General features: G+C 42.0%; 1 protein-coding gene across 1 annotated transcript in view; it reads left to right on the top strand.

The window, feature by feature from the left end:
• Window positions 1-26,987, top strand: part of DUSP16 (dual specificity phosphatase 16) — a 231,182-nt gene that overhangs the window by 191,643 nt on the left and 12,552 nt on the right. Inside the window, exon 5 of the mRNA XM_069228021.1 lies at window positions 15,783-15,942. Within this exon, the coding sequence (XP_069084122.1) occupies window positions 15,783-15,942 (160 nt within the window). The remainder of the gene's footprint in view (window positions 1-15,782; window positions 15,943-26,987) is intronic.

The following is a 26,987-nucleotide window of genomic DNA, read 5'->3' as shown; positions in this document are numbered from 1 at the left end:
GAGAGGTGCAAAGACAACTGGCCACCTTCCTGGAGGTAAAGAGACAGTTGCCATCATTGAACATCCGAATGCTATGCTCTTCCCAGCCACGCTGAGAGTGGCGGAGGTGATTGGAGCACTCTTCTTCCGTACCCCGCTGGAGCCGCATGAATAGCTGGATGGGCAACAGAGGGCAGACATTAACCAGGGGCAGGGGAGGGTGGGTAGGCAATGTGGATGGGAGAATACTTCAACTGTGTAGCCGATCCTGACATAGACAGATGACTTCTTCTGCTTGGGAGTTCCCCAGTCTGTAGAACTGCTGATGCGTTTTGAGCATGGCAGGCTGAGTGGGGCTTGGTGGACTTGTGGCGATGCCTCTATCCACACATTAGGGACTATTCCTTCTTTTCAAACATGCATGACTTACATATCCAATTAGACACATTTCTCTGCACCCGGAGGTATATGGCCATATTTGGGAGGTGGAATACCTAGGGAGGACGATATCTGACCCCATCCTCATCCTTCTCCATCTGTCCTGGGAGAGAGCCAAGCCTCGCATATCGACCTATCAGCTGAAGCCAGAATCACTGGAAGATCCTGCCTTCCGGGAACAGATAGGGGGATATATTAGACAATACTTTGCGTAGGAAACCGCATCTTCTCCAGAGATTTTATGGGATGCCTTCAAAGTAGTGATAAGGAGTTGTATAGCCAAATCGGTAGGGATCCTGAGTTCATTACTTGGTGAAGTCATGGCTGCGGGAGAGCAAGTTCGAACACTCAAAAAACGTGGGTCAGGAGACCCTGGGCGGCAAAGGGAGGTACTTGGTGCAAGGGAGAGAGTAGCAGGGCATACAGAGAGGCTCTGTTGCTTTCACTATAAGAACTATATGATAAGGGTGCATGCTAAAAGGAACAAAATGGGTACACTACTGGCATGGTTGGCTAACCCTTTGAAGAGGGGCTCCCATCATGGAAATTAACACCTCGACAGGGCAGAGAGTATATTGGCAAGAAGAGATCAATCAACATTTTTATAGATACTACACCTCTCTATACACCAGCCTAACGCAAAGCAGGGAGCCTGACGTATGGGTCTTCCTGGAACCACTACCACGTCGGAGCCTCACCGGGGAGGAAAAGGAAGCATCGAGAGGGGATATTGAAATCAGACCCCAGAGCTCGAGTGCGGACTGGGACCACTATTTCGGAATTATTTAGAGTTTATTCATCGCCCTTGCTGTTTGCGCTGGCTATGGAGCCCTTGGCCAGCCAGGCGCAGACAGCTTACTGATATTGGGGACTACTGCACGGTGAAAACGTCTCATTGCATAGCTCTCTATGCAGATAATCTGCTCATGTTCCTGCGAAACATAGCATCGGAGCTAAAGGGGGGGTGGGGGTCAGGACACTCATAGAATAATTTGGCTTGCTCTCAGGGCTATAGGTGAGTTGGCAAAAATCACAACTCTAACTATTGACAGCAGACCGAGACCCACCTGAGGACTTAGGACATGTTCCCTGGGAACCTAGGTGCATGTCCTACCTAGGAATCAGAGTCTACCACAATAGAGCTGATCTACTACGGGGCACTATAGGCAAAACCACTAGAGCGCTGAAAACTAGTCAGGACTTCTGGAAGACACTTCATGTCGGTGGAGGAGAGAATAGCATTGCTCAAGATGGTGGCCCTGCGTAGGCTACTATACTACTTTGCGGTCCTACCACTTTGGATCCCTGCTGTGGGCTTCAGGGAGCTGGATTCCCTGATCACTGCGTTGATATGTGGATCCGTGGGGTGCTGAGTGGCCCTGGCCACCATGAAAAGATCGCGGACGGAGGGGAGGACTAGCGGTCCCAGACTATGGAGGGGAGCACGTTGGGGGCCTAAATGGCTAAACGCAAGTTGGTTGAAGGAAAAATAGCAGAACCTAATATCCTTATCTAAGTACACTGTATGTATATGTTTAGATATTACAAATGTCCATAAAATCTGTTAAAAAAAAAAAAAAAAAAGTAAGTAACATATCAAGAGCTGATGCAATACAGCACTCCACATTTCTTCAGTGAAGGTTGCAGATCATTTTTTTTTTAAGCCTGTACTATTGATTCTTATGATTTTTCTCATTTCACTTAATAAAGGAAAAGGTAACAAGGTGTACCATGGCAAAATATGTGACATCTTATGAAGGAAAATGAGGGTTTAGCTTAGATGGCCAAGCGTTATCTCCACTAATTGATGATGCAACAACCTTCTCTCTCGATGAGTCACTAGCCCTACAATATTTTATTTTTTATTTTAGTAGATTAGCTTATAGAGCAGTGATCTAAAGCAACACTCTGAATTGAGGTTGAAGGCAATGAGAACAGTTAATCCAGAGGAAATTGAGGGACACAGGGCAGGGAGTAATTTCTCCCATAGGGTGGTTCTTTGTTCACTAAGGTTTCTATTTTTCCAGGTATGAATTTAACTTTTTCATAAAGGCCTAGACTTTCAAAGAATTAAAAACTATTCAATCATGACTGCAGTTAACAGGCCCATGCCCACCAAGTGTGTATAGAAAAGTGATCCACTCTTTTCACCTTCACATAGTTTTTGTGCCCAGTGTCCGCAATATGTCAGATAGGAATAGATCAGGGCGATCTAATTCTCACATCGAAAGCATAGCATAGATGAACAGGACAGCTGTGATAGTGTCTAGCCATATGGATGTGTCCAATAGCCTCTCCGTGGTGCATTGGAGGCTGTCCCGGAGAGTGAATATATTTGCAGCAAAGTGAGGTGTGAAAAGTCACCTTTTATCTCCCTGCAAGTAAACAAATATTTGTGTCTTTCAGTACACTCCTTAAATTGACCATTATCTGCATTGTGTCATGAGTTGTGTAATTTGTGCCACATGTGAGCTTCCAAATCAGCTTGCAATTAGTTTCAGGGATTCTCAACAGGCATTCCCCTTGTCCAGTGCGTTGATGTTAATGCAAAATGAAATTTTTGTAAGTAATGTATTTTTAGCCAACTTTCTATCACCTCGGAGAGGTCAGGTGAGGGTAGTCAATCTAGTTTAGAGAACAGCAATTTTAGCTTTAAAATCGTTTTAGAAGTAATGGGAGATTAGATTTTGTCGGAAGGATAGGGAAACAGAAAGGGTATTTATGCAAGCCTACGTATCTCACCAAGGTAATACCCTTGATGGCCCAGTGGCCCCAAATGAGGGATTCGCTATCTATCTTTAGGTGAGGAGTGTGCCATAATGACATTTATACTGAGTAAATTATTCTGTTAGTGACCTTTTTTGTCAAAATGCAACAATGCATACATTGTGTGTCTCTCTAAGTATGGATTTTGAATGAAATGGTTTTAATGTATTTGGTAATGATTATAGAGATTAGTGGGAGGAAAGATGCAAGTTTAGGTTTAGTATATAGTCACTGTGGAGAATAGAAAGATGGTTAGTACCAGTGGACATCCTGACCAGCAAGAAAGTTAACACCCTCAAATGATTTGAGTTTTACTTTGCCTAGAGACATTTTTGCTTATTTCACTTTCCAAAGGACGTTAGTGATACGTCTGTGTTGAAGAAATCGGAGAATGTTTTGGACATCGTGCCTGTTATAATGTTAACAACCAAGTTGACTATCATTGTTACAGTTCCAAAATTGCCCCACCAAGTTATACTTTTCATAGACCACGTTTCAAGAATGGTTTCAATTGTTTTGTTTTTAGTTGCAGTTTTGAGAATAATGCAGACCAACAAACCCAGGCATCTAATCAGGATACATAAGCCATTAATTAAGAAGAAAAAATGCATTGAAAGAAAATACCACTTTTTTGTCTGCCTTTATGGAGTACCCCGATAATGCAGAGTACAATTCTATGGATTTCCAGAGAGCTTTAATGACAGGATTGATGTTTGAGCTGAAGGCCAGGACCACATAAGATGTAGGCTTGTATTTAAGCAACAAGAAATTGATATTTTCAGTCATAGGATTCTCTCTCTCTAGGTGCAAAGAGGTTTATTAGCTAAATGGAAGACCGTGGTTGATACAAGACACCCCTAAGGAGTATCTTGTCTTAACAGAACATTTTCTGATAGATGTCCTAGCACCTACTCTCTGTTTGTGCAGCATGAAGGGCCATCCAAGTGAAGGTGTAATGAAGCTCATATTGATGTACCGCTGATCTCAGGAAAAAGACAAGGGACCTTGTCAAAAGCCTTCTCTTTCCAACCGCAGTGCAGCAGAGATGGCAAGTTCTTCATCTTTGCTCTATCGATCATGTGACTTTATAGACCAATAAAGCTGGTGGGAGGGCCACTTATCTCTCCAGCCCTATGACCTTAGCTCATAGAAATAATCTAATGAGATCGAGATGTGGATTAATTCCATTAAAAGTATATAAATACTGTCACTCAAAAGGATCTGCTTCCCTTAATTGCAGACTGTGTGATTACAAACAAGAATCTCTGCTCCATAGTGTGTGCCTTTAAAGCAGCCTAAGATGCTTCTGGCTAAAAACAGTATTTCTGCACCTAGGTTTAATGCAGTGTAAAACAGAATTAATAATGTGTGTTGAGCTGGGACAATTCATAGCTCTCAGCAAAGTCTTTAAAGTTCCTTAAGGAAGTCTATAAGAACCTGAATGCTGTTTCTGGATAAATTGTAATTGTTTTTTCCTATATCACGTTAAGAATAGTGGTGCCCAGTGCTCGGTGAACTTTACTAAGCTGTTTTTAGTCATGCTGCCTGTTACTTAGGCTTTTAGTAATAAATGCACTTTAGCTGGGGGTGAGTATGAACGAGCCCTTAGGATTTTTAAATGTATTGAAGGGCATTAAACTGCTTTAAGTCTTTCTGTTGGCTAATTAGATTTTTAGTAGCAAATGCAGCTTAGTAGAAGACTACTCTTAACCAATTTTTCTTAAAATTGTTTAGTGTACGAAGGAGAACTATCTGCTTACTACCAAGAGTGATGCTCCTGGCCCTAGTTGTGTCTATTGGGATATGTGTATTTCAGGAGCTGTATTAACATGTATAGCACAACACACTTTTAATTGGACTAGATATGAATGCTTGGATTGTGCAGTTAATTCAAAACAGTTCTAAAATCCAAGCTGTAATGCGTTTTACCGAGTCAGCTGTAAATTGCTATTGAAGGTTGAGTAGATTATTAGTAATTAATGCACTTATATATGGGTTGACACTTGGTGGTGGTGCTATTAAATATCAGACTAAGTTGCAAATGTCATGTCAACCCTGTGATTTCAAGAATAGCCAAGATGTTCAAATAACAATGTACTTTATCCAGCTAATTTCAATTGCTGTTGAACGGCGGTTGTTTTATTACATACCAAATTAAGTTGTGAATGTTTTATTGATTCTGTGATTCCAGGAATTTTCACAAATCAAGTGTATAATGCACTTTAACTAGCTGGATTTAACTGTTAATGAAGACGAAGCTTGCTCTCAGCAGTCAATGTGTCCCCTATGTATGTGTTGAGGAATAATGGTTGTCCCCTGTATACTTGTTTAGAAAGGTACGACTATTTGGATCAGAAATATATTTAATCGACTGGGTACATCCGGGCCAGCTTCCAACAATTTTGTGGTGCATGGACTAATACAGGTGGCTAGAAGTATCAGTCCTCTAAATCGGATCTTATCCCCGAAGATTGCCTTTTTTTAAAAAAAATTTTAAGCCCTAAACCCCCCTCCCCCCCCCCATTTTGTTTGCTGTGGTGAAATTTTATATTGTTTTGGTAAATTGACATGGTTTTAAATTAACCAGATGCTGGTGTAATTGTATATGGTTTTGATAAATTGTTATGGTTTTAGTAAACTGGAATCAATTCATATGCTTTTTACTTACTTACTTTCACTTATATGGACAAGTGTTATAACTTGCCAGCCTGCTTCTTAAGAAGTTGTCTGGTTAGGATGGATTATGGAAAGTAGAACAGGGCTGCATTGTAGTCACGGGCTTTGGGATACATTTTACACCCTGTGTTTATTAACAAGATGGGTCTGAGATTTTGAGTTATTTGTAAGATTTCCTCTCCTTTAGGAATAACAATTGTTGCCTGAGCTGCGATACCTTAACCTTCACCAATGTCAGCAAAGTGAAGATGGTTATATGAGTGTTGTAAGTACTTAATTTTTACAAGTTTTAAAGAAGAGAAAGGTAAAGCCATCTGGACCTAAAGCCTGCCCTATTTTTAGGGAATCAATAGTTATTTCCTTCTCAGTGGGTTTATTGAAGTCTGCCCTATAAATTTCAGTAGCTTCTGAAAGTTTGAGTTAGGAGATACAACTTACAGTCCACATGAGTATCCAAGTCCGCATAGTATTGCTGAAAAGATTTCAATATATCCTTAGCTTTATGTAATTTGTGAGTTTTGACCGTTGAGTCCACGTTGCACTTAGCATAGCACAACACTGTCACTTTAGTGACCACCAGCTTCATTCTGCCCATTGACTTTATCTTAGCATTAGACACTACTACGTTAAAAGCTGCAAGTAGTTTTCCACATTGTACAATATGCACATGATTTTATTCTTTGTGTTTTTCCCCCACCAAGGGCATAGGCTGATAAGAATGTACTCAGACAGCAGGGAATGGACTTGTTTTGGATTATCACCTTGGGATTGTGGCCACATCCCAACATGTTATTTTCAAAGCAGACCTAAAGCAATCAGCATTTTTTGAATAAACAAACTTCTGTAGGGAGAGGGAAAGTTCTAGACTTTTCCTTTCTTGTTTGTTCAAAGTATAAGACCAGATGGACCGGGGACAGAGAGTGTTTGCAGATCTCTGGCACATCCAGGACACTGGAGTGTGCCATTCCCCCTGTGAGTATAATTGATCTGTCTCTCCTCGATTGATTCTGGTGATCTGATGCTGAATAGGAGGGAGATGAAGCAGTGATGCCCTTTTCTCATGGTGATGCATATTTCTTTAATTCATTATTTGCTTTACATTATAATATAGATACGTATATTGCAGTGGAGAATCATTTGTACATAATTTCATTTCATTGCTGTGACCATTTTTAAACGTGTGCTTTCAGCAAGCTAATCTCCTTTTAGGAACCTTGTATAGAGAAATAATAAATGTCTTCTTTGGACTAAGAAGCGCATTCCAGAGATTTTTTGTCAGTGCATGACTGTTTCAGGTCGGTCATTAGTGAAGCAAAACACTTTAGTGTATGAAAGCACCCTGTTGAACTATTACAAAGGTTATATTGACTTTCTGAATTTCAAGTAGACCACTAGCATTTTGCCCAGTCTGTTTTGCTGACCTATAGATCTTGCTTTCTGGGTTGATTCGGACTTATGGATCCTAGTAATGAATATGTTATTGTAATTTGTTTTATATTTGTGGAAGTGTTTACTAAGTCTCTAGTCTTAAAATGTCTAAGTTGCATCCTGGCTGTTGTATAGCATGTTCTATTATGTTTAGTTTGATATTTACTACTTTGTTCTTACTAGCCATTTTCTAAATCATTAATCCCTCTAGTGAAGGCCTTGAGTGTAACCTATCAGATAAGTGGTGAAGAGCATGAATTCTCATTCTCCATTAAAATGGGTCACTAAAGGTACAAAATATGGAGATGATGTGTGATTTATTGTGCTAATCAGCTCAGTCCTGTTTAGGAGGGAACTGTCAATGAGAACATAACACAGTCTGGAAAGTTGTGGTGGACATTAGAAAAGAAAATATAATCTTTACCTTTCCTTTCAGGTTAAACAATAACTACAAGTCTTTCATGTTATTGTGATTACAGATCGTGCATAAGCCTTTGTGATTTTTGAAGTTCTGAATATGTAATGGGAATGCGTCTACAGTATTGTGTGCAAGTCACTCTGAAATCGAGACCTTATTGGAAGCAAACCTGTATTCTGCAGTGTCTGTTGTTGGTTAGAGCATAGATGTTCAGAACATATAAATCTGTTCTAACTTTTTTAGCCTTTGTACAAGTCTGTGGCTTCCAGGAAAAGACTTTACAAAACTCACCTCTAATTTTGATCTTTTAGAAATAAGTGGTTCGATGGCATCTGTCGCTGTAGATACGCATGTTTTGCAATAGCTCGCCATCTGGTGTTGGGCCGGAGTGTTACAAGTTGTTTTTCTTCGAAGAAGTCTTTCGAGTCACGGGACCGAGTGACTCCTCCTTTTGTGTCCATTGCGCATGGGCGTCGACTCTATCCTCGATTGTTTTTTTTTTCCGCCATCGGGTTCGGACGTGTTCCTGTCGCTCCGAGTTTCGGAACGGAAAGATAGCTAAATTCGGAAGATTTTCATCGGTATTGTTGCGTTCGGGATCGGCGTAGTTAGATTCAACACCGCATCGAAGATCGAAAAGCTCCGGTGACCTTCGGGGTAGTTTTTCGATCCCCCGTCGGGGCCTGGTCGGCCCGACCGCGTGCTGAAGAACGGCGATGGAACGGACCCCGTTCCGTTTCTGTCCCAAATGCCACAACAAGTACCCCTATACAGACCAACACTTGGTCTGTAACCTGTGCCTGTCACCTGAGCACAGTGAAGACACCTGCGAGGCCTGTCGTGTGTTCCGGTCCCGAAAAACACTCCGAGACCGTCGAGCCAGAAGACTTCAAATGGCGTCCGCGCCGACAGCCCACCGAGAGTTCGAGGAACAAGAAGAGGAAGGTACCTTCTCGATCCACGAATCGGACTCCGAGGAATTCGATGACCCACAAACCGTGAGTAAGACGTCGAAAACAACACATAAGAAGATTGACAAGGCCCAGGGGACGCCACTGCCACCAGGCCATGGCTCGACCCATAAATTCGGTGACCGACCGTCGGCACTGAAAAAGGCCCAAACAGTGCCGAGACAGTCCGACTCCGGTCGAGACACCGGTACGCAGCCTTCTCGGGACTGAGAAAGTACTGGAGACAAGCATCGACACCGAGATAGCGGTGTAGACACGGCTCGACGCCGAGACAGCGGCACCGACGAAGATCGACGCCGAGATGTTTCGGCCCCGAAAAAAAGAAAAGTCAGCTCGGAGCTGAAAAAAGATGCAGACAGGGTTTCGGCGCCAAAACAACCTGCAACCGACCCAGTTTCAGGCTCTTATACAGAGGAGCATTCACTAACCTCCCAAATGCGAAAGCATAGGTTCGAGGAAGAGCTGCAATCTACCGATGTAGACCATACGCAAAAGCGTATCTTCATACAGGAGGGAACAGGGAAAATAAGCACCCTTCCCCCTATTAGAAGAAAGAGAAGACTGGAGTTCCAAACTGAACAAACACCACAAACAAAGGTGGTGAAAAAGGTTACTCCACCACCCTCTCCTCCACCTGTAATTCACGTCTCACCAGCACAAACTCCATCACATTCCCCAGCTCACACTACCATGAGCCAGAGTGACCAGGATCAGGACGCATGGGACTTATACGACGCCCCAGTGTCAGATAACAGCCCGGAGGCATACCCTACAAAGCCACCTCCACCAGAAGACAGCACTGCGTATTCTCAAGTGGTGGCTAGAGCAGCACAATTTCACAATGTAAGCCTCCACTCAGAACAGGTCGAGGATGACTTTTTATTCAACACCCTCTCCTCCACCCACAGCTCCTATCAAAGCCTGCCTATGCTCCCTGGTATGCTCCGGCACGCAAAAGAAATTTTTAAGGAGCCGGTCAAAAGTAGGGCAATCACACCAAGAGTGGAAAAAAAGTATAAGGCGCCCCCTACAGACCCTGTTTTCATCACTGCACAGCTGCCACCAGATTCTGTCGTTGTAGGAGCAGCTAGGAAAAGGGCCAACTCCCACACATCTGGGGATGCACCACCCCCGGATAAAGAAAGCCGCAAGTTCGATGCAGCTGGAAAGAGAGTCGCAGCACAGGCTGCAAACCAGTGGCGCATTGCCAACTCTCAAGCACTACTTGCGCGCTATGACAGAGCCCATTGGGATGAGATGCAACACCTCATTGAACATCTACCCAAAGACCTACAAAAAAGGGCAAAGCAAGTGGTTGAGGAAGGGCAAAACATTTCAAACAACCAGATACGCTCCTCCATGGACGCAGCAGACACAGCTGCAAGGACAATTAATACATCCGTGACCATCAGAAGGCATGCATGGCTACGAACGTCTGGGTTTAAACCAGAGATACAGCAGGCAGTTCTCAATATGCCTTTCAATGAAAAAGAACTGTTCGGTCCAGAAGTGGACACAGCGATAGAAAAACTTAAAAAGGACACGGACACTGCTAAAGCAATGGGCGCACTCTACTCCCCGCAGAGCAGAGGAAACTACGGCACCTTCCGCAAGACACCCTTTAGAGGGGGGTTTCGGGGTCAGGCCACACAAGCCAGCACCTCACAGGCAACACCGTCCAGTTACCAGGGACAGTACAGGGGAGGCTTTCGGGGCCAATACAGAGGAGGGCAATTCCCTAGGAATAGGGGAAAATTTCAAAGCCCCAAAACCCCTGCAACTAAGCAGTGACTCACATGTCACTCATCCCCTCCACACAACACCAGTGGGGGGAAGAATAGGTCATTATTACAAAGCATGGCAGGAAATCACTACAGACACTTGGGTTCTAGCAATTATCCAACATGGTTATTGCATAGAATTTCTACAATTCCCTCCAAACATACCACCAAGAGCACAAAATTTATCACAACATCATTCCGAGCTCCTGGAGACAGAAGTTCAAGCACTATTGCAAAAGAATGCAATCGAATTAGTACCAAACACACAAATAAACACAGGAGTTTATTCACTGTACTTCTTAATACCAAAGAAGGACAAAATGCTAAGACCAATCCTAGACCTCAGGATAGTAAACACATACATCAAATCAGACCACTTTCACATGGTCACACTACAAGAAGTGCTACCATTGCTCAAACTACACGACTACATGACAACCTTAGACCTCAAAGACGCGTATTTCCATATACCAATACATCCATCGCACAGGAAATACCTAAGGTTTGTATTCAAAGGAATACATTACCAATTCAAAGTATTGCCTTTCGGTTTAACAACGGCACCAAGAGTCTTTACAAAATGTCTAGCAGTAGTCGCTGCACACATCAGAAGGCAGCAAATACATGTATTCCCGTATCTAGACGACTGGCTAATCAAGACCCATTCGTTATCAAAGTGCTCACACCACACAAATCAAATCATACAAACCCTCTACAAACTGGAGTTCACCGTCAACTTCGCAAAATCCAACATCCTGCCGTGCAAAGTACAACAGTACCTAGGAGCCATAATAAACACAACAAAAGGAGTAGCCACTCCAAGTCCACAAAGAATTCAAAACTTCAACAACATCATACAACGCATGTATCCAACACAAAAGATACAAGCAAAGATGATATTACAACTCCTAGGCATGATGTCTTCATGCATAGCCATTGTCCCGAACGCAAGACTGCACATGAGGCCCTTACAACAGTGCCTAGCATCACAATGGTCACAAGCACAGGGTCACCTTCTAGATCTGGTGTTAATAGACCGCCAAACTTACCTCTCGCTTCTATGGTGGGACAATATAAATTTAAACAAAGGGCGGCCTTTCCAAGACCCAGTGCCACAATACGTAATAACAACAGATGCTTCCATGACAGGGTGGGGAGCACACCTCGATCAACACAGCATACAAGGACAATGGAACGTACATCAAACAAAACTGCATATAAATCACCTAGAACTGCTAGCAGTTTTTCAAGCACTAAAGGCTTTCCAACCAATAATAGTTCACAAATACATTCTCGTCAAAACAGACAACATGACAACAATGTATTATCTAAACAAGCAAGGGGGGACACACTCAACACAGTTGAGCCGGTTGGCACAAAAGATATGGCATTGGGCAATTCACAACCAAATTCGCCTAATAGCACAGTTTATCCCAGGGATTCAGAATCAACTCGCAGACAATCTTTCTCGAGATCACCAACAGGTCCACGAATGGGAAATTCACCCCCAAACTCTGAACACTTACTTCAAGATCTGGGGAACACCTCAGATAGACTTGTTTGCGACAAAAGAGAACGCAAAATGCCAAAACTTCGCATCCAGATACCCACACAGGCAGTCCCAGGGCAATGCCCTATGGATGAACTGGTCAGGGATATTTGCCTACGCTTTTCCTCCTCTCCCTCTCCTTCCTTATCTGGTAAACAAACTCAGTCAAAACAAACTCAAACTCATATTAATAGCACCAACTTGGGCAAGGCAACCCTGGTACACAACGCTGCTAGACCTATCAGTAGTACCACACATCAAACTGCCCAACAGACCGGATCTGTTAACTCAACACAACCAACAGATCAGGCACCCAGATCCAGCATCGCTGAATCTAGCAATCTGGCTCCTGAAATCCTAGAATTCGGACACTTACAACTTACACAAGAGTGTATGGAAGTCATAAAGCAAGCCAGAAGGCCATCCACCAGGCACTGCTATGCAAGTAAATGGAAGAGGTTTGTTTGCTACTGCCATATTAATCAAATCCAACCATTACACGCAAAACCAAAAGATGTAGTGGGTTACTTGCTTCACTTACAAAAATCTAACCTAGCTTTCTCTTCCATTAAAATACACCTTGCAGGAATATCTGCATACCTGCAGACTACCTATTCAACTTCCCTTTATAGGATACCAGTCATTAAAGCATTCATGGAGGGCCTTAAAAGAATTATTCCACCAAGAACACCACCTGTTCCTTCATGGAACCTAAATGTTGTCCTAACTAGACTTATGGGTCCACCTTTTGAACCCATGCACTCCTGCGAAATACAGTTCCTAACCTGGAAGGTTGCATTCCTCATCGCCATTACTTCCCTAAGAAGAGTAAGCGAGATTCAGGCGTTTACAATACAAGAACCTTTTATACAACTACACAAGAATAAGGTCGTCCTAAGGACTAATCCTAAATTTTTACCAAAGGTTATTTCACCGTTCCATCTAAATCAAACAGTGGAACTTCCAGTGTTCTTCCCACAGCCAGATTCCGTAGCTGAGAGGGCACTACATACATTAGATGTCAAAAGAACATTAATGTATTACATTGACAGAACTAAAAACATCAGAAAGACTAAACAACTATTTATTGCATTCCAAAAACCTCATGCAGGAAACCCAATATCAAAACAAGGTATAGCCAGATGGATAGTTAAATGCATCCAAATCTGCTACCTTAAAGCTAAACGACAGCTGCCCATTACACCAAGGGCACACTCAACCAGAAAGAAAGGTGCTACCATGGCCTTTCTAGGAAACATCCCAATGCAAGAAATATGTAAGGCAGCCACATGGTCTACGCCTCACACATTCACCAAGCACTACTGTGTAGACGTGTTATCTGCACAACAAGCCACAGTAGGGCAAGCCGTATTAAGAACATTGTTTCAGACTACTTCCACTCCTACAGGCTGAGCCACCGCTTTTGGGGAGATAACTGCTTACTAGTCTATGCAAAACATGCGTATCTACAGCGACTGATGCCATCGAACTGAAAATGTCACTTACCCAGTGTACATCTGTTCGTGGCATCAGTCGCTGTAGATTCGCATGTGCCCACCCGCCTCCCCGGGAGCCTGTAGCAGTTCGGAAGTTACCTTCAACTATTTGTATATATATCATTTCAACCTTATATAGGTACATACTTAGTCACTCCATTGCATGGGCACTATTACTACAATACAACTCCTACCTCTGCGGGGAAAAACAATTGAGGATAGAGTCGACGCCCATGCGCAATGGACACAAAAGGAGGAGTCACTCGGTCCCGTGACTCGAAAGACTTCTTCGAAGAAAAACAACTTGTAACACTCCGGCCCAACACCAGATGGCGAGCTATTGCAAAACATGCGAATCTACAGCGACTGATGCCACAAACAGATGTACACTGGGTAAGTGACATTTTCATTACAAATCAATTTGACTTTTAACAAATGGTGCACAAACAGTCTCACCTGCTCATTTGTGCCTTATGTGAAAAACCTCTCCCACACCAATCCTTGTTTCTCGCATAAGGACAGTATCTCTTCTAATCCTGTAAAACTAAACAAGCTAAATTTTCCTTATGACAGGGTGATCAAGGTCCTTAGTGTTGAGGGAGAGAATTTTATAATTTATTGTGAGGCAGGCAAACCAATAGGCCTGGTTACCAATTATCAGTGTAAATTATAAAAAAATATTTGGGTCTCATGAGTAAATGTATCCTGAAAAATTGCTGTGCTTTTGAGACACATGTAACAATTGCCCGTATTAACCCAAAAAAATTAGAAATATGTTTTTCTTGCAGGTTGAAAGAAGACACCTTGGTAACTGCCCTAAACTCATTCATTAAAAAAAAAAACACTTACCAAATACCAAACATATACCATCAGTGCTATGAGGAATAAGCCACGGTTTGTAGCATGTCAGAAGAGATGGAAAGCTAGTTAACAAAGAGAATACATTCCCAAAAACAGCCTCCCCATTCCGTCCCAACCCACTTCAGTTATAGATGAAGAGATCAACAGGAACTCCTCAGCTCTTCCTTCAGATGTGATTGTAATTTCTTCTAGAGTATAAGCATTGTCATCTTAAAACAAAGCTACATTAGTGACTGATCATGTAAATGAAGCAAGATAGTAAAAAAACAAAAAAAAGAATTGTGCTGTGTAATTGTCACAGAACTCTAATGAAGAGGAATGTGAAAACTTTCAAAGTTATAATCCAGCTACTGTCTGTTTATGCCTCCGAGTCTGTCTCTAGCATCTCTGTGTAAAGTGCTATTAAACATTCACTTCCCATTTAAAATACTAAATCTTACTAAGCTCTGTACTCTGGCCCCAATGTGCATCAACTCTTGTATGTCAGATCCATTTCTAATTTGATGGGGGGAGCATCCTGGATGCCCTCTGCCCCCATCTAATATTTGCCATTGCCCTCAAACCTCTGGTGACCTGACTCCACAGTGAACATTCACACAGAGGACTGACATTCTCCAATAAACACATACTGTTGTCACTGTATGCTGACAACATTTTGCTATTTGTTAAAGATCCAGATACACATCTTGCACCACGCATGGCTGAAATAACACAATTAGATATATCAGAGGTGTGTTACTAATTAGATGAATCTGGGCAGGGCGCAACCCGAGATTCAAATGAGAAACAGTAACATTACCCTTCAACCACAGCAGACACAGGGTCCCTAATATGGAGCGATACTTCCATGCAGCACAATTGCATTATATTGCATTTTGGTATGTATCTACGTATGGTCCTTCCTATACTTCTGTCGAAATGGACAGAGCACTGACAGAAGGACTCCGCACCACTGTGGCTACTAAACCACTGAAACAGGTACATATGATTGTCTGCTGCCCACTTTGGCATATGGCCACTCATGCTGGACTCATACAGCCATACTCAGCGCATATTCCCCTTTGTACAATCCATCTCTGCCCCTTGACACTAGAGAAGGGTGTGATGATAATACTGTAGGATGCTGGAATGCTGCGGTTGGGCCAACTCTTTATCGATGGGATGATCTTCACTCTCAACCATTTTAGAGCGGACTGTACTCTTACACCCCTGAATGTATTAAACTGTATGCGTTCCAGCCACACAGCAAATTCAGCATGGCGTCGTTCCAGACAAATCTTGAAGTTTCCCCTTCTAGCAAGTATATCCTCAAGTTAAATTATTTAGTTGTAATACAAAATAATCCCCCTATTTTATCACTTTGCTTTGTGCTTCACAATATGTGCTGCATCCTTCTTACTTTGTTTTCCCTTCCTTCAGGAGCTGATGCAGCAGAATGAAATTGGTTATGTGGTAAATGCCAGCAACACTTGCCCCAAGCCAGATTTTATTCCAGAATCTCATTTCTTACGTGTGCCTGTTAATGATAGCTTCTGTGAGAAGATCCTGCCGTGGCTGGACAGATCTGTGGATTTCATAGGTAAGAACATTTCATACTGTACCCAAGTTTAAAACAAATCAGCTCTGAACACTGGGCATAATTGAGATTATGGGCCTGATTTAGAGTTTGGCGGATGGGTTACTCTGTCACAAATGTGATGGATATCACGTCTGCCGTATTACGATTTCCATAGGATGTAATGGAATTGTAATATGACGGAGAGGATATATGTCACGTTTGTGAAGGAGTAATTCCCTCCATCCACCTCTTAATCAGGCCCTCTATTTTTTGAGCAGGTGTAATTTTATCGGGCTATCTGATACTTGTGCTTGGAGTGATATCACCCCATAACCAAAACCCTCTGAACCTTCTGGGCCAGAAATGCTTTTAAGTCTCTTTGTAAATGGCAGATAATGGTAGCAGCAGACAGACAAATCCTCAACCTTTTGCACCACTGGGCATCTCTTCTTGTGGTAGAGATCCTCACACCTCCTGTACCTGGGCATCAACTATCTTGCATACACATCTGTATTGGATTACTGATGATAAATCTAAACCTAATGCCAAAAGCACTTAAGTGTTTGCACATGTGCATCAGCTCTGTGAAACCACAGAGCGGACTGCCCTTCACTTTCTGTACCCGGGCATTGTATTGTTAATATTAGCCTCGGAGCAGGGACCTGCACAGCAATGCACCCACACGTCACTTTACCTTTACCAGTGTTTCTGATAGCGAATGCAGAGGTAGTCATTAAAGAAAGCACAGTTCCTTAGTTTTTTTTCCTTCTTATATTCCTTTATTCTAGATAAGATACGAGCATCCAACCCTTGTGGATCACAGCAGCAACTGAATCTACCTTACACACTATTTCCCTCATTACAAATTCCATCCCTAGTTGCCAGGCAGTGGTTAAACCACCCAGCTGCAATCCCCAAAACACAACATATCTCCACCCCCTTACAATAACCTTAACTAAAACACAATATGTGCGAATATTAACAGTGACACAACATTATTTTTAAATGATTGCATATGTACACATTATTTATTGTCACACATTTTAATCCATGAAATAATCCTTTAAATACTCTGGTTTTTTTGACCACCCTCTTTTTCCATACCCGTCCTTACTAGTTCCTCCTCCTCATTTCCTTCCGTGCACATGTTCTTTCCACCCTCGCATTTCCCTACCATTACGTTTGACCACACTTGCCATATTCCACCTCTTGCCATCCTCCAGCTCCCCACTGAATCTCCTTACTTTGATCTCACATTTAGGTTCCGACCATTTGGACAAACCCTTTATGGTACCTTGCCCTAATCTGGTCTGCACCCAGTCACCAACTGCCACTTTGCACTCATTCACCTTACCTCTCATCCTATCATCATACTTCCCTTGCATCTTTTCCACACGACGTAACAAATTCTTGTCATCCACTCTTTTCTTGCCTGCCCTACCGATCCACCCCTGTACAGCTTTGGTACAGGGTTTCCTGCCCTTCAGCAACATAAAAGGTGTCTCCAACGTCAGAGATTGTGTAGTAGTTTGATAATTCCATAATAAGTGCCATATTTCTCTTTTCCACTCCAAACCATTTTGGAGTGACAATTGTATATTCTCACCCAAAACCCTATTGAACCTTTCCATCAAACCATTTTTTCTGGGATGTGCTACAGCGGTTCTAGTGTGCTTAACGCCACACCCTACTAAGTACTCTTCAAATTCGCACAAAGTAAACTGCGAACTGTTTTCTGTTACCACTTCTTCAGGATAACCTTCCCTTCTCCATACTTCCTCACAAAACGCTATGATCATACCTGCCTTAATGGCCTTCACTACACTAACTTCCGACCATTTAGAATGATAGTCTACCATTACAATCGCAAAACTTTTTTCACTTCCAACCAATTCAAAAGGACCACACGCATCCATTCCCACCTTCTGCCACGGTTTGGTCTTGAAAGAGATAGGAACCACAGGCGTTCTCCCACTAACATGCGTTTTGTCACTACATGCACAACTCACACAATTTCGCACCTACCTCTCAACATCCTTATCCATGCCTGGCCACCAAAAATCCTCTCTCGCTTTTCTCTTCATAACAGACATTCCTCCATGTCCATCATGCAAAATTTCCAAAACATCCTGTCTAAGTTTGTACTGCACAATCAATTTGTCTCCTCTCTTCATTATATTGTTCTGCTACGATAATTCAGACCACACATTGTTATAATTCGCTACCATCCTGGCTTCCTCTCCTAACTCCGACCAATGCTTGCACAAATTCCTTTTTGAAATTAGTATTTTCGCATCCTCCTCCAGTGCTGTTTTCCATACTTCTTCACTTATAGCCTTTGTGCTCTTGTGCTGTAAATCTGCCGCCTACCATTCTTCATCAAACTTTCCCTCAACTGGCAGTCTAGACAGAGAATTGGCATTCACGTTTGCTAAACCAGGTACGTACTTCACATTAAATGTATACTCTGCAATCTATATAACCATTTCGAAATCCTTGATGATGCACAGCTGGCACACTTCATGGGGAACATGTCCACTAATGGTTTATGGTCTGTTCGTAACTCAAATCTCCTTCCCCATACATAATTTCTGAAATACTGAATTCTCACCACCAAGCAAGCGCTTCCTTCTCAATTGCAGAATAAGTTGCTTCAGCTCCCTTCAAAGTTAGCGAAGCAAAAGATATTACAAGCTCCTTTCCCTTGTGACATTGCATCAACACCGCACCCAACCCATACATACTTGCATCAGTTGAATTTATAGTGTGATCTTGCATTACAAATGGTTTCAACTCGACCACATCAACAATGCATCTTTTGAGGTTGAGGAACGCTTGTTGACAATCGTTTGACCAAACATACTGCCAACTGATTCTTATTTACTGGACTAGGTGCTTTTTTAATGGCCTCCATTAAACTGGCTTTAGGTTTTATACCTTTCCCAGATATTGGGTGACCTAAATATCCAACACTTTGGCATGCAAATTTGCATTTGTTCACCTCAACGGTCAGTCCCGCTCTTTCCAATACTTGGCATACCCTCCTCAATGCATGGTCATACTCATCCACGTTTTCCCCCGTACTAACACATCATCCTGAAAGCATCTCACACATTCAATCTCGCCTAATAAATTGTGCATAAGTCTCTGGAAGACTGCAGAGGCAGATGCCAGACCAAACGGCATGCGTATGAATCTAAATGCCCCTCAGTCGTTATGAAGGATGTCAGATGTCTCAATTCTGAATGCAACAAAATTTGATGATACGCACTTGATAAATCCAAGGTAGAATATACCTTCCCACCCTGAAATCCATCCAGCAACTCATTTATGGTGGGAATGGGATGCCTATCTACCCATATGTTATCATTGAGATCTCTCAAATCCACACACATCCTGATCTTGCCATTTGGTTTACGAGCCAAAACTACTGGACTCAACCACTCTGACTCAATCTTCTGTATTACTCCTAACTCCAACAGTCTCGCCAGTTCATCCTTCAATGCATCCTTCAACACCACACTCCTCACCTTATGCACTCTTGGTACAGCGCCTTCCTTCAGCACAATTTTATGATTACTTAGTTTTTTTGTTTTTTAAACAACCCAATTTGTCACTACATAGACCAGGAAATTCAATCTTCCATTTTTCTGCTTCCTCCTGCACTACAAGAACCTGTTCTTCATAATTTGGATTCAACACTGTTTTTAACACCTTTTGTTCATTCCATCCCAATAAACAGCAACCATTCTCCACCATATACACCCAACATTCAGTTTTCCTTTGTTTGAATATAATTTCTCCATGGAAACAACCCATAATTGGAATTTTGTTGCCCCTGTGCCCCACCAATTCTATTTTAGAGCTGAATAAAATCACACTGTCCTAGTTTAAGCCATGTCATCTTATCAATGTGTGTAAGGAGAACACAAATATGCCCACACGTTCACCAACACCCCATTTATGCTGACCACACACTTCAGAGGTTTATATTGATCTTGTTCCAATTTGAAAATCTTCTTTTCCTGTATTTGTTCACACATGGAAATAGCATTAATCATAAATACTTTATAAAGTCGTCAACATCGCCATCCTCATCAGAACAACTATGTTCCTCCTTCTGAATATTATCAAGTAAACAACATAGACTTTTCTTCCTATTAGCACTTTTCTTTTGGTTACACACCTTTGAAAAATGTCCTATCTTGTCACATACAAAACACTTGGCCTCTCTCGCAGGGCAACTCATTGCAAATGCCAAATGTTTTACACTTCCGCATCCATAGCATTTTTTCTTCCTTTCCACCTTGTTGCTATTTTTGTGTGTTTCACCGTGTTGACAGCTTGCACCAACATATCATCTGCTCCATTTTTTCCTAACTCCTTAACATACCATGATATACTCTCTCCCCCCTCCCACTGTTATAGCTTCATCTAAAGACGGATCTTTTAAACTCAATAATTTTTCTTAGATTCGCAAACTTTTTGTGCGATTTATCAATTGATCCCTGATAATTTCCTCGTGCAAATCTCTAAACTTACACGTATTCGCTGACGTTCATAGCGCACTTACGAACTGATCAATTAATTCATGAGGGGCTTGTGCTCTTGAATAGTACTTAATGACATTCCACTACTACGCTTCGCTTACAACCATAATGATCCCTTAACGCCCCCATTTCTATGTTATATATATCGTGCTCATCACCCTCTTCATCCGAACCACCATCCTCATTCACCATCCTCATTCACCACAGAACATTTTTAAAACCATCCTTCCCTCCACTACTAGATTGTGTTTTAAAAAATCTAATATTCTTTTAGCTGTGAAAACAGCTGCACCCAAGGCCTCCAAATATGTTTCAAATGCCTCTTGCCAATCCTCCCAAGGCATAACGGGTTCACCCGGAATAGTTAAAAAATAAAATAATAAAAAGCGCTACAATAGTTATTTTCTCTTCTTTCTATTAGAAAAAACCCCCCAATGAACTAACATAAGGAATGTAGTCACCGTTGTCCAAGACGTCCATTCTGGATGAAGACCAGCGAGAAAAACCACCTGTTGAACGCTTGAATAGCAGGTTCTACCCAAATACTTCGTGTAAACCTCGTCCCAGTCCCCACGTGCTCCTGCTTCCAAAAAATCAAACTGGCTTGAATTATTTCCCAGTACACACGCCTCCACAGCAATATCTACCAGGTCAAAACCCCGCACCCAGTTTTGTCTTTTAACAAATAAATAAATAAATACCTGGTCCAGGTGGTAAAGTTCGTTTATACTAGCACGCAGTAACTATGCGCACTCAGCGTTATTATAAATGAACAAACGCCCGTTCCACTTTTTACAAGAAATCACCCAAGTCGTTCACTTCACCGTCGTTCTGACGCACGCACACTGCTCGCACTCCTTGTTCAAACTACAACAAGGACTGCCAATGTTTACCACAGTGCAAGGTAAGTGTAGAAGGCTTGCGCTACCTTTTTCAACACACAAATGTAGAAACTGTTAAAAAAAATAAAAATAAAACAATTTAGTTCTCTTAACTTAATGCGTCCTCTGAGCTCTCCCTGGCTCAGATGCCTGTTTAATTCCTCCTTTGCCACCACCTTCCCACACATAAATCCGATCGTCGATCGTGCTGCTCAAATGAAACACCGGAATATGGTATGCCTTTACTGCCACAGGTACTGGTGCCTGCGATGTCCAGCCTGCACTCCCTCCACTTGTCCTCAGATGCACCGCTGCTGTGATCAGTCCTGCTGTGATCCATTCCTTAACACTCAGCTACCGCCGACTATTGGACAATATGTGGCCGTCACACAAACCTTGCCAGGGATGATCCAACACCTTTGATCCCATCCTTGTCGCCACTAAAGAAATCACAGTTTTCAGTTTTTTTTCCTTCTTCTACTCCTTTATTCTAGATAAGATACGAGCATCCAAACCTGGTGGATCACAGCAGCAACTGAATCTACCTTACAGTCTATTTCCCGCATTCCATATTCCATCCCTAGTTGCCAGGCAGTGGTTAAACCACCCAGCTGCAATCCCCAAAACACAACAGTCATCAGAACCACTGTAGCTTGGAAACACGGGTTCTGATCGGGAGCACTTATCTTTTCTGTAGGAGCAGGGTTCAGTGACATAATGGACTGGGACTAGCATATCATCTGCACATGTGATATTTGCTATGAGCAGTCACTGCTGGTGACTTCGAAAAGTGGCAAGATAGGGGTGGATAAAATAAAATCTAAATTAGAAAAACGTTGCAGCCGCTCTGTGCTGTACTGCAGGCTCATCGCTGACTGGGAGCCTGGGCTGGCTCTTTTCAACTCAGCGCCGAGTTGGAGAGAGCCTTTGTGCCCATATGTGTTTTGCCGGCCCAAGACAGCAGGCCAAAAATACATGCGCACTGAGGGGAGTGTTCTGTGCCCCCACCCCCATGGCCCTGCCCCCTTTAAAAATAAAATAATATTGTTTTATTTTCAAAGTTTTTGAAACTCCTGCTGCTGGCGGGGGATGCTCCTCTGCTCTAGCGGAGGAGCTGCCCCTGGCTGCGAGTGTTGGAGGAGTGGGAGTGCCTGCCAAGTAGGTGTTAATACAATTGGCTATGGTACAAGTGTGCATAGCGAAACTTCAGTTGGGAGTTCTGAAGGGTCAATAAAATTGTACTGATGCACTCGCAGCAGGTTTAGAGCAGTTATCCAGGCTCTTGTGGTGGTGTTTACTCAAAGATATTAAGCATATTGCACAATAGGCTTAATCTGAGCCTCCCTGGAAGCCTGGTAATGTTCTTGTGAGGTGAAACCGTTGCCGCTCATGGTATGCTACGGCTTTTGATGTAGCTGAAATTAAAAGGAAGATACTTTTAATTTGTTTATTGTTTCAGTTCAGCATGGTGCCAGGCCCTAGTTTAATTAAACAGCTAGGTACCTGCTTTTGGGTTTTAAAACAAACTTGAAGATAGTTAAAATAATGTTAGTGTATTTAGTTTATAATGTTTTATTTTAAACTTAAGTTCTGAACCTGTTAGATACTTAATCCCCCATACAAGAAATTAATCTAGAGTTTTTAAAAAAAACGTTAAGGCACATACTCAGTTTTTTTAACATAGCTATTTAAATCTTTAAATGGCACTGTGGTAGTAGGAGCCTCTGAAATTCCTTGTTTTTAATGCCAAAGAAAGTGGGCAACATGGATTTACGAAGTTGGCAGGCTGTTCGTTTTTCTGTTCCAGGCAGTTAAGATCCCTGAACATCGATCTCTGTTTACTTTGACTAAACATGAGGCAGATAATCGTCCTGTTCCACATCTTTATAGCAAGTTTTTTTTTTTTTTATACAGAAACACCATGAATTGACTCTTTGTAAAGTAACCTTTATGTGGCAAGAAAAAGCCAGAGATCCACATGACTTCTGCATCTTACCTCCTGTCCTTAATGAACCCTTTGCCTAGTAATGTGTAGGAGGACATTCTAAGTTAGGGATGGAATCCAGCTAAGAGGCAGGGAACAATCCTGCTGCTGTTATTTAGGCTAAACAAAATACTTTGGGAGCTGCAGTCTTCAGCTCAGGACTTTCTGACACTGGTTTTGATTGCCTTCCTTCCCTGGAAGGTGTAAAGGAACAGAGAACTCCAGTCATGCCAATGCTGTGGTACGTGATTGACATTGAGGAATTTAATGGCTTTCATTGACAGCTAAGAACTACTGGCTCTACACCTGTTCACTGCAAAGGTAATCATGGAAGCACTTGATACCAAGATGTTTGACATTGAAGGAGGCACCCTTCAATACTTGATATTGTGGTACTCGTCAGCAAGCAGATATACAACATTTCGACCTTTCCAGATATGTACGTAATACTAGAGGAAAAATGATTGCACATGGCTTATTCTGCAGAGAACACCTCCAACAATGAAGACAATGTCTCTGCTGCATTAAACTCCAACTGTGAATGTAAAACACATTCCAGACAGGCATTTTCCAAGAGATCAGACAACTTTTATTACACTCAGGAGGCATAAATGTTGAAGTCTTTGAATAGGTTATACTTTCCCACTTAGACAACATAACAGACATATCTAAGCACATATTTAAATCAAAGGGATCTCTAGGCTCTGTCGACTGATATTGAAAGGCCTTGCACCATAGAGCTCCTCCAAGATCTCACAGGCCTTTGGTCCAAGGCTTAGTTTAGCAGACCAAGTGAATGTTCTTGGCCACTGCCACAACAAAGCCAACTGCTCCTCTCATGCTCTAAAAAATGGAAATATTTATGGCAAGTGCTCCATCCTTTTACTTAGGGACCAGTATGCACTTTGACTTCATGATTGTGCCTGCCGAAAGGGCATGCTATCTTCTGCATCATCTTTAACAACTCCTGAAAAAGAAACACCATCAAGAAGGGAGGAATTGAAGCACAGTACCAGCAGTTTAGTTTGATGTCCAAAGGAGATATGTTACCTGTGGTAGACAACACAGTCTCCAGTGATAAGAGGCAGTATCAGTTGGAGTTGGGAAATTAAGTTAGTGTCCAACCAGTTCATTAGCAACCGCAGAACACATTGCAGATGCATCACTGTATGGCTATTATCACTGCATTTCAATGTTTGTTTCGGCTCGGTTGCTTGGCTCAGACCAACAGGTCTCAAACTAGATGAATAGCAAAAAGTCTGGAATCTGTCCTCCAAAAACAATACACTTTGCCTCGCACACCAATGAAGAAATGCAGAGAATGAATTCAGAGGCTGATATTTTAAATTTCTGGTAATATAAAGCAATACACCTAATGTCACTGCAGGTTGTTGGAAAGACAGTTAGTCCCACTATTAGAATATTTGTAAGCCTTTCTGTTATAACCCTTGCCACCCAGCATCATTGAAGACCTCAGTGCTATCAGAGGACAGAAATTAGAGCCGAGCAGCCACTGGTCTGAGTATGAAATCCGTCACGAAGACAAAGCAAGGACATCCCAATTCTGACCTCATTGTTACTCAGTTATGTAAGTGTGACCACTGCTGTCTAGATGAGTTAAAAGTGAGAAAATAAGATAAATAGGCATTGATTGTTATGAAGGAAGGCAATGCTCTGGCAATCAAATCTCCATCACTAGCACTCACAATGCCCGAACAACTTCATATTGCTCTCCTTATTAGACAGTTTGTCTCTTGCAGAAGTGTGCCCAGGCTTCAGAGGAGCTTCAAACTACCTCCTAATGTGCATGAAGAGCTTGAAAAATAATTACAGGTCAATTTTGGCTCTAGAAAGGCAAACATTCTGAATTGTAGCATCTCTCACTCATGCCCGCTGCTCCAAGTGAACTGGAGATGTGTAATATATCAACAAGACATGCATTTCCACGTGCCAGTATCCCAGGACAAAGGAAAGTCCAAATAAATACTCTGTAAAATCATTTTCAGTTCACAGTTTTGCTGTTCATTTGAAAATCTGCACCCAGATCTTTTAGGTGTATGAGTGAAGTGCATACAGTGAGGAAGAGACCATTTTCTGTTCAGAAGAATTGTCAATATGCTTTGTGTGACTCTTCAAATTTAGTCTTTACTCATCTCAGTAGACTCTTGCACATACATAGTATGGCATGCTGGACTTTATATTTCAATAACGCAATCAGGCATAGTATAGTTGACACTTGAATAACTGAGATGACAAATGTACATGATCGCAGTTAACAGTAATTCTGGTTGTTGATGAAGGAAAACACGATTGGGAATTTTCATTCCATCAAAGTTTCCTAGTTTCCACAGTAAGTGATGCCTCGCTAATAGGCTGGGGGATATGAAAGCCAGTTGGGTCTCTTAAATACTCCAGTGATCTGAGCCATCTTTCACAATTTAAAATTATATTGACTAGCATTAAAAAATAATTGCTTGATTTTAAACAGGTTACACAATAACATTGTGTTCTCACCACACGTGGAGGCATGAAGTTGCGGATACTCTTGAAGCAAGCCAAGCTGTGAGGCAACAACTCATTATCTGGCATCTTTATATCACAACGGCCACCTGACATAAGTACAAAATCTGCAAGCCAGTGCCATAAGTAGAATCACAACAGAAACCCACCATTGGTCAACAGCAAAGAGTCTGGTTTTCCTTTACTCAGAAAGGCGTAATACAAACCTTTTTGCAATGGCAAAAAAAGGCAAAATGCCAAGACTTTGACTGAGTATTAGAATACAAAAATCAAGGTTGTAATGGCTTTCATATGCTGTTTAAAGACATTTTGCTATGCCTTCTCACTGATATTCTGGTGGAAAAAAATTGTGAAGCTAAAACAGATGAATGCATTTTATTTGCTTCAGAATGACATTGCCAATGGCGTTTCACAGATCTATCAAATGGCCATCAAACTCTTTTCAAAAAAGCCTAAAGCTCATTCGATAAGGGGTAAAGTGACGACCACAGCCATTATCTGTGTTATGGAAACTGTTTGACTTACTAATATTTGTTTTTTGTATTACTGTTTTTTTAAGAATGGTATACATAGTATGTTAGTTGATTACAGCAAGTGAGAACAATATTAGTTGAGCATATGTACAATAGGTAATATAAAGCCGTATAGTACCATTGATCATCAGTAACTGTACTGTACTGCAGTGACATCAATTGTAAGTAAAAGAGAAAGCAACGAAAAACCTAAAGAGGATGTATCAAAACATCATCAGTCCTTAACCTCTCCACCCCCATCCCTAAGAAATCCTGCATTACTAACTGTACATCATCAGTGTATGTCCCCCCGACCCCCTACAATAGGAACGAGTTCTGTAACATAGGACACATTCAGTATTTTCTCATTGAAAGGAGAAAGGGTCCACCATAGGATATAGAGGGGCTGCTCTGCTTGAAAGACAGATCACCGTGTTCCATCGGCAACCGCAGCCATAATCAAATAGATGGCTTCTGCAAGGACCAAAACCAGGGCATCCTTATGTGTCACATTGTTCAAGGGGGCCTCTTATTGTTCTTGTGATGTCTGAGCATGCGAGGACAAATTCACCCCACTGGTCAGCTATCAATTATTGTAAGTTCCCCCTCTCTTCTCTGT

Source organism: Pleurodeles waltl, chromosome 4_1 (genome assembly GCF_031143425.1).
Source record: "Pleurodeles waltl isolate 20211129_DDA chromosome 4_1, aPleWal1.hap1.20221129, whole genome shotgun sequence".
NCBI classification, from domain to species: domain Eukaryota; kingdom Metazoa; phylum Chordata; class Amphibia; order Caudata; family Salamandridae; genus Pleurodeles; species Pleurodeles waltl.
This window is presented reverse-complemented; position numbering and strand designations above follow the sequence as displayed.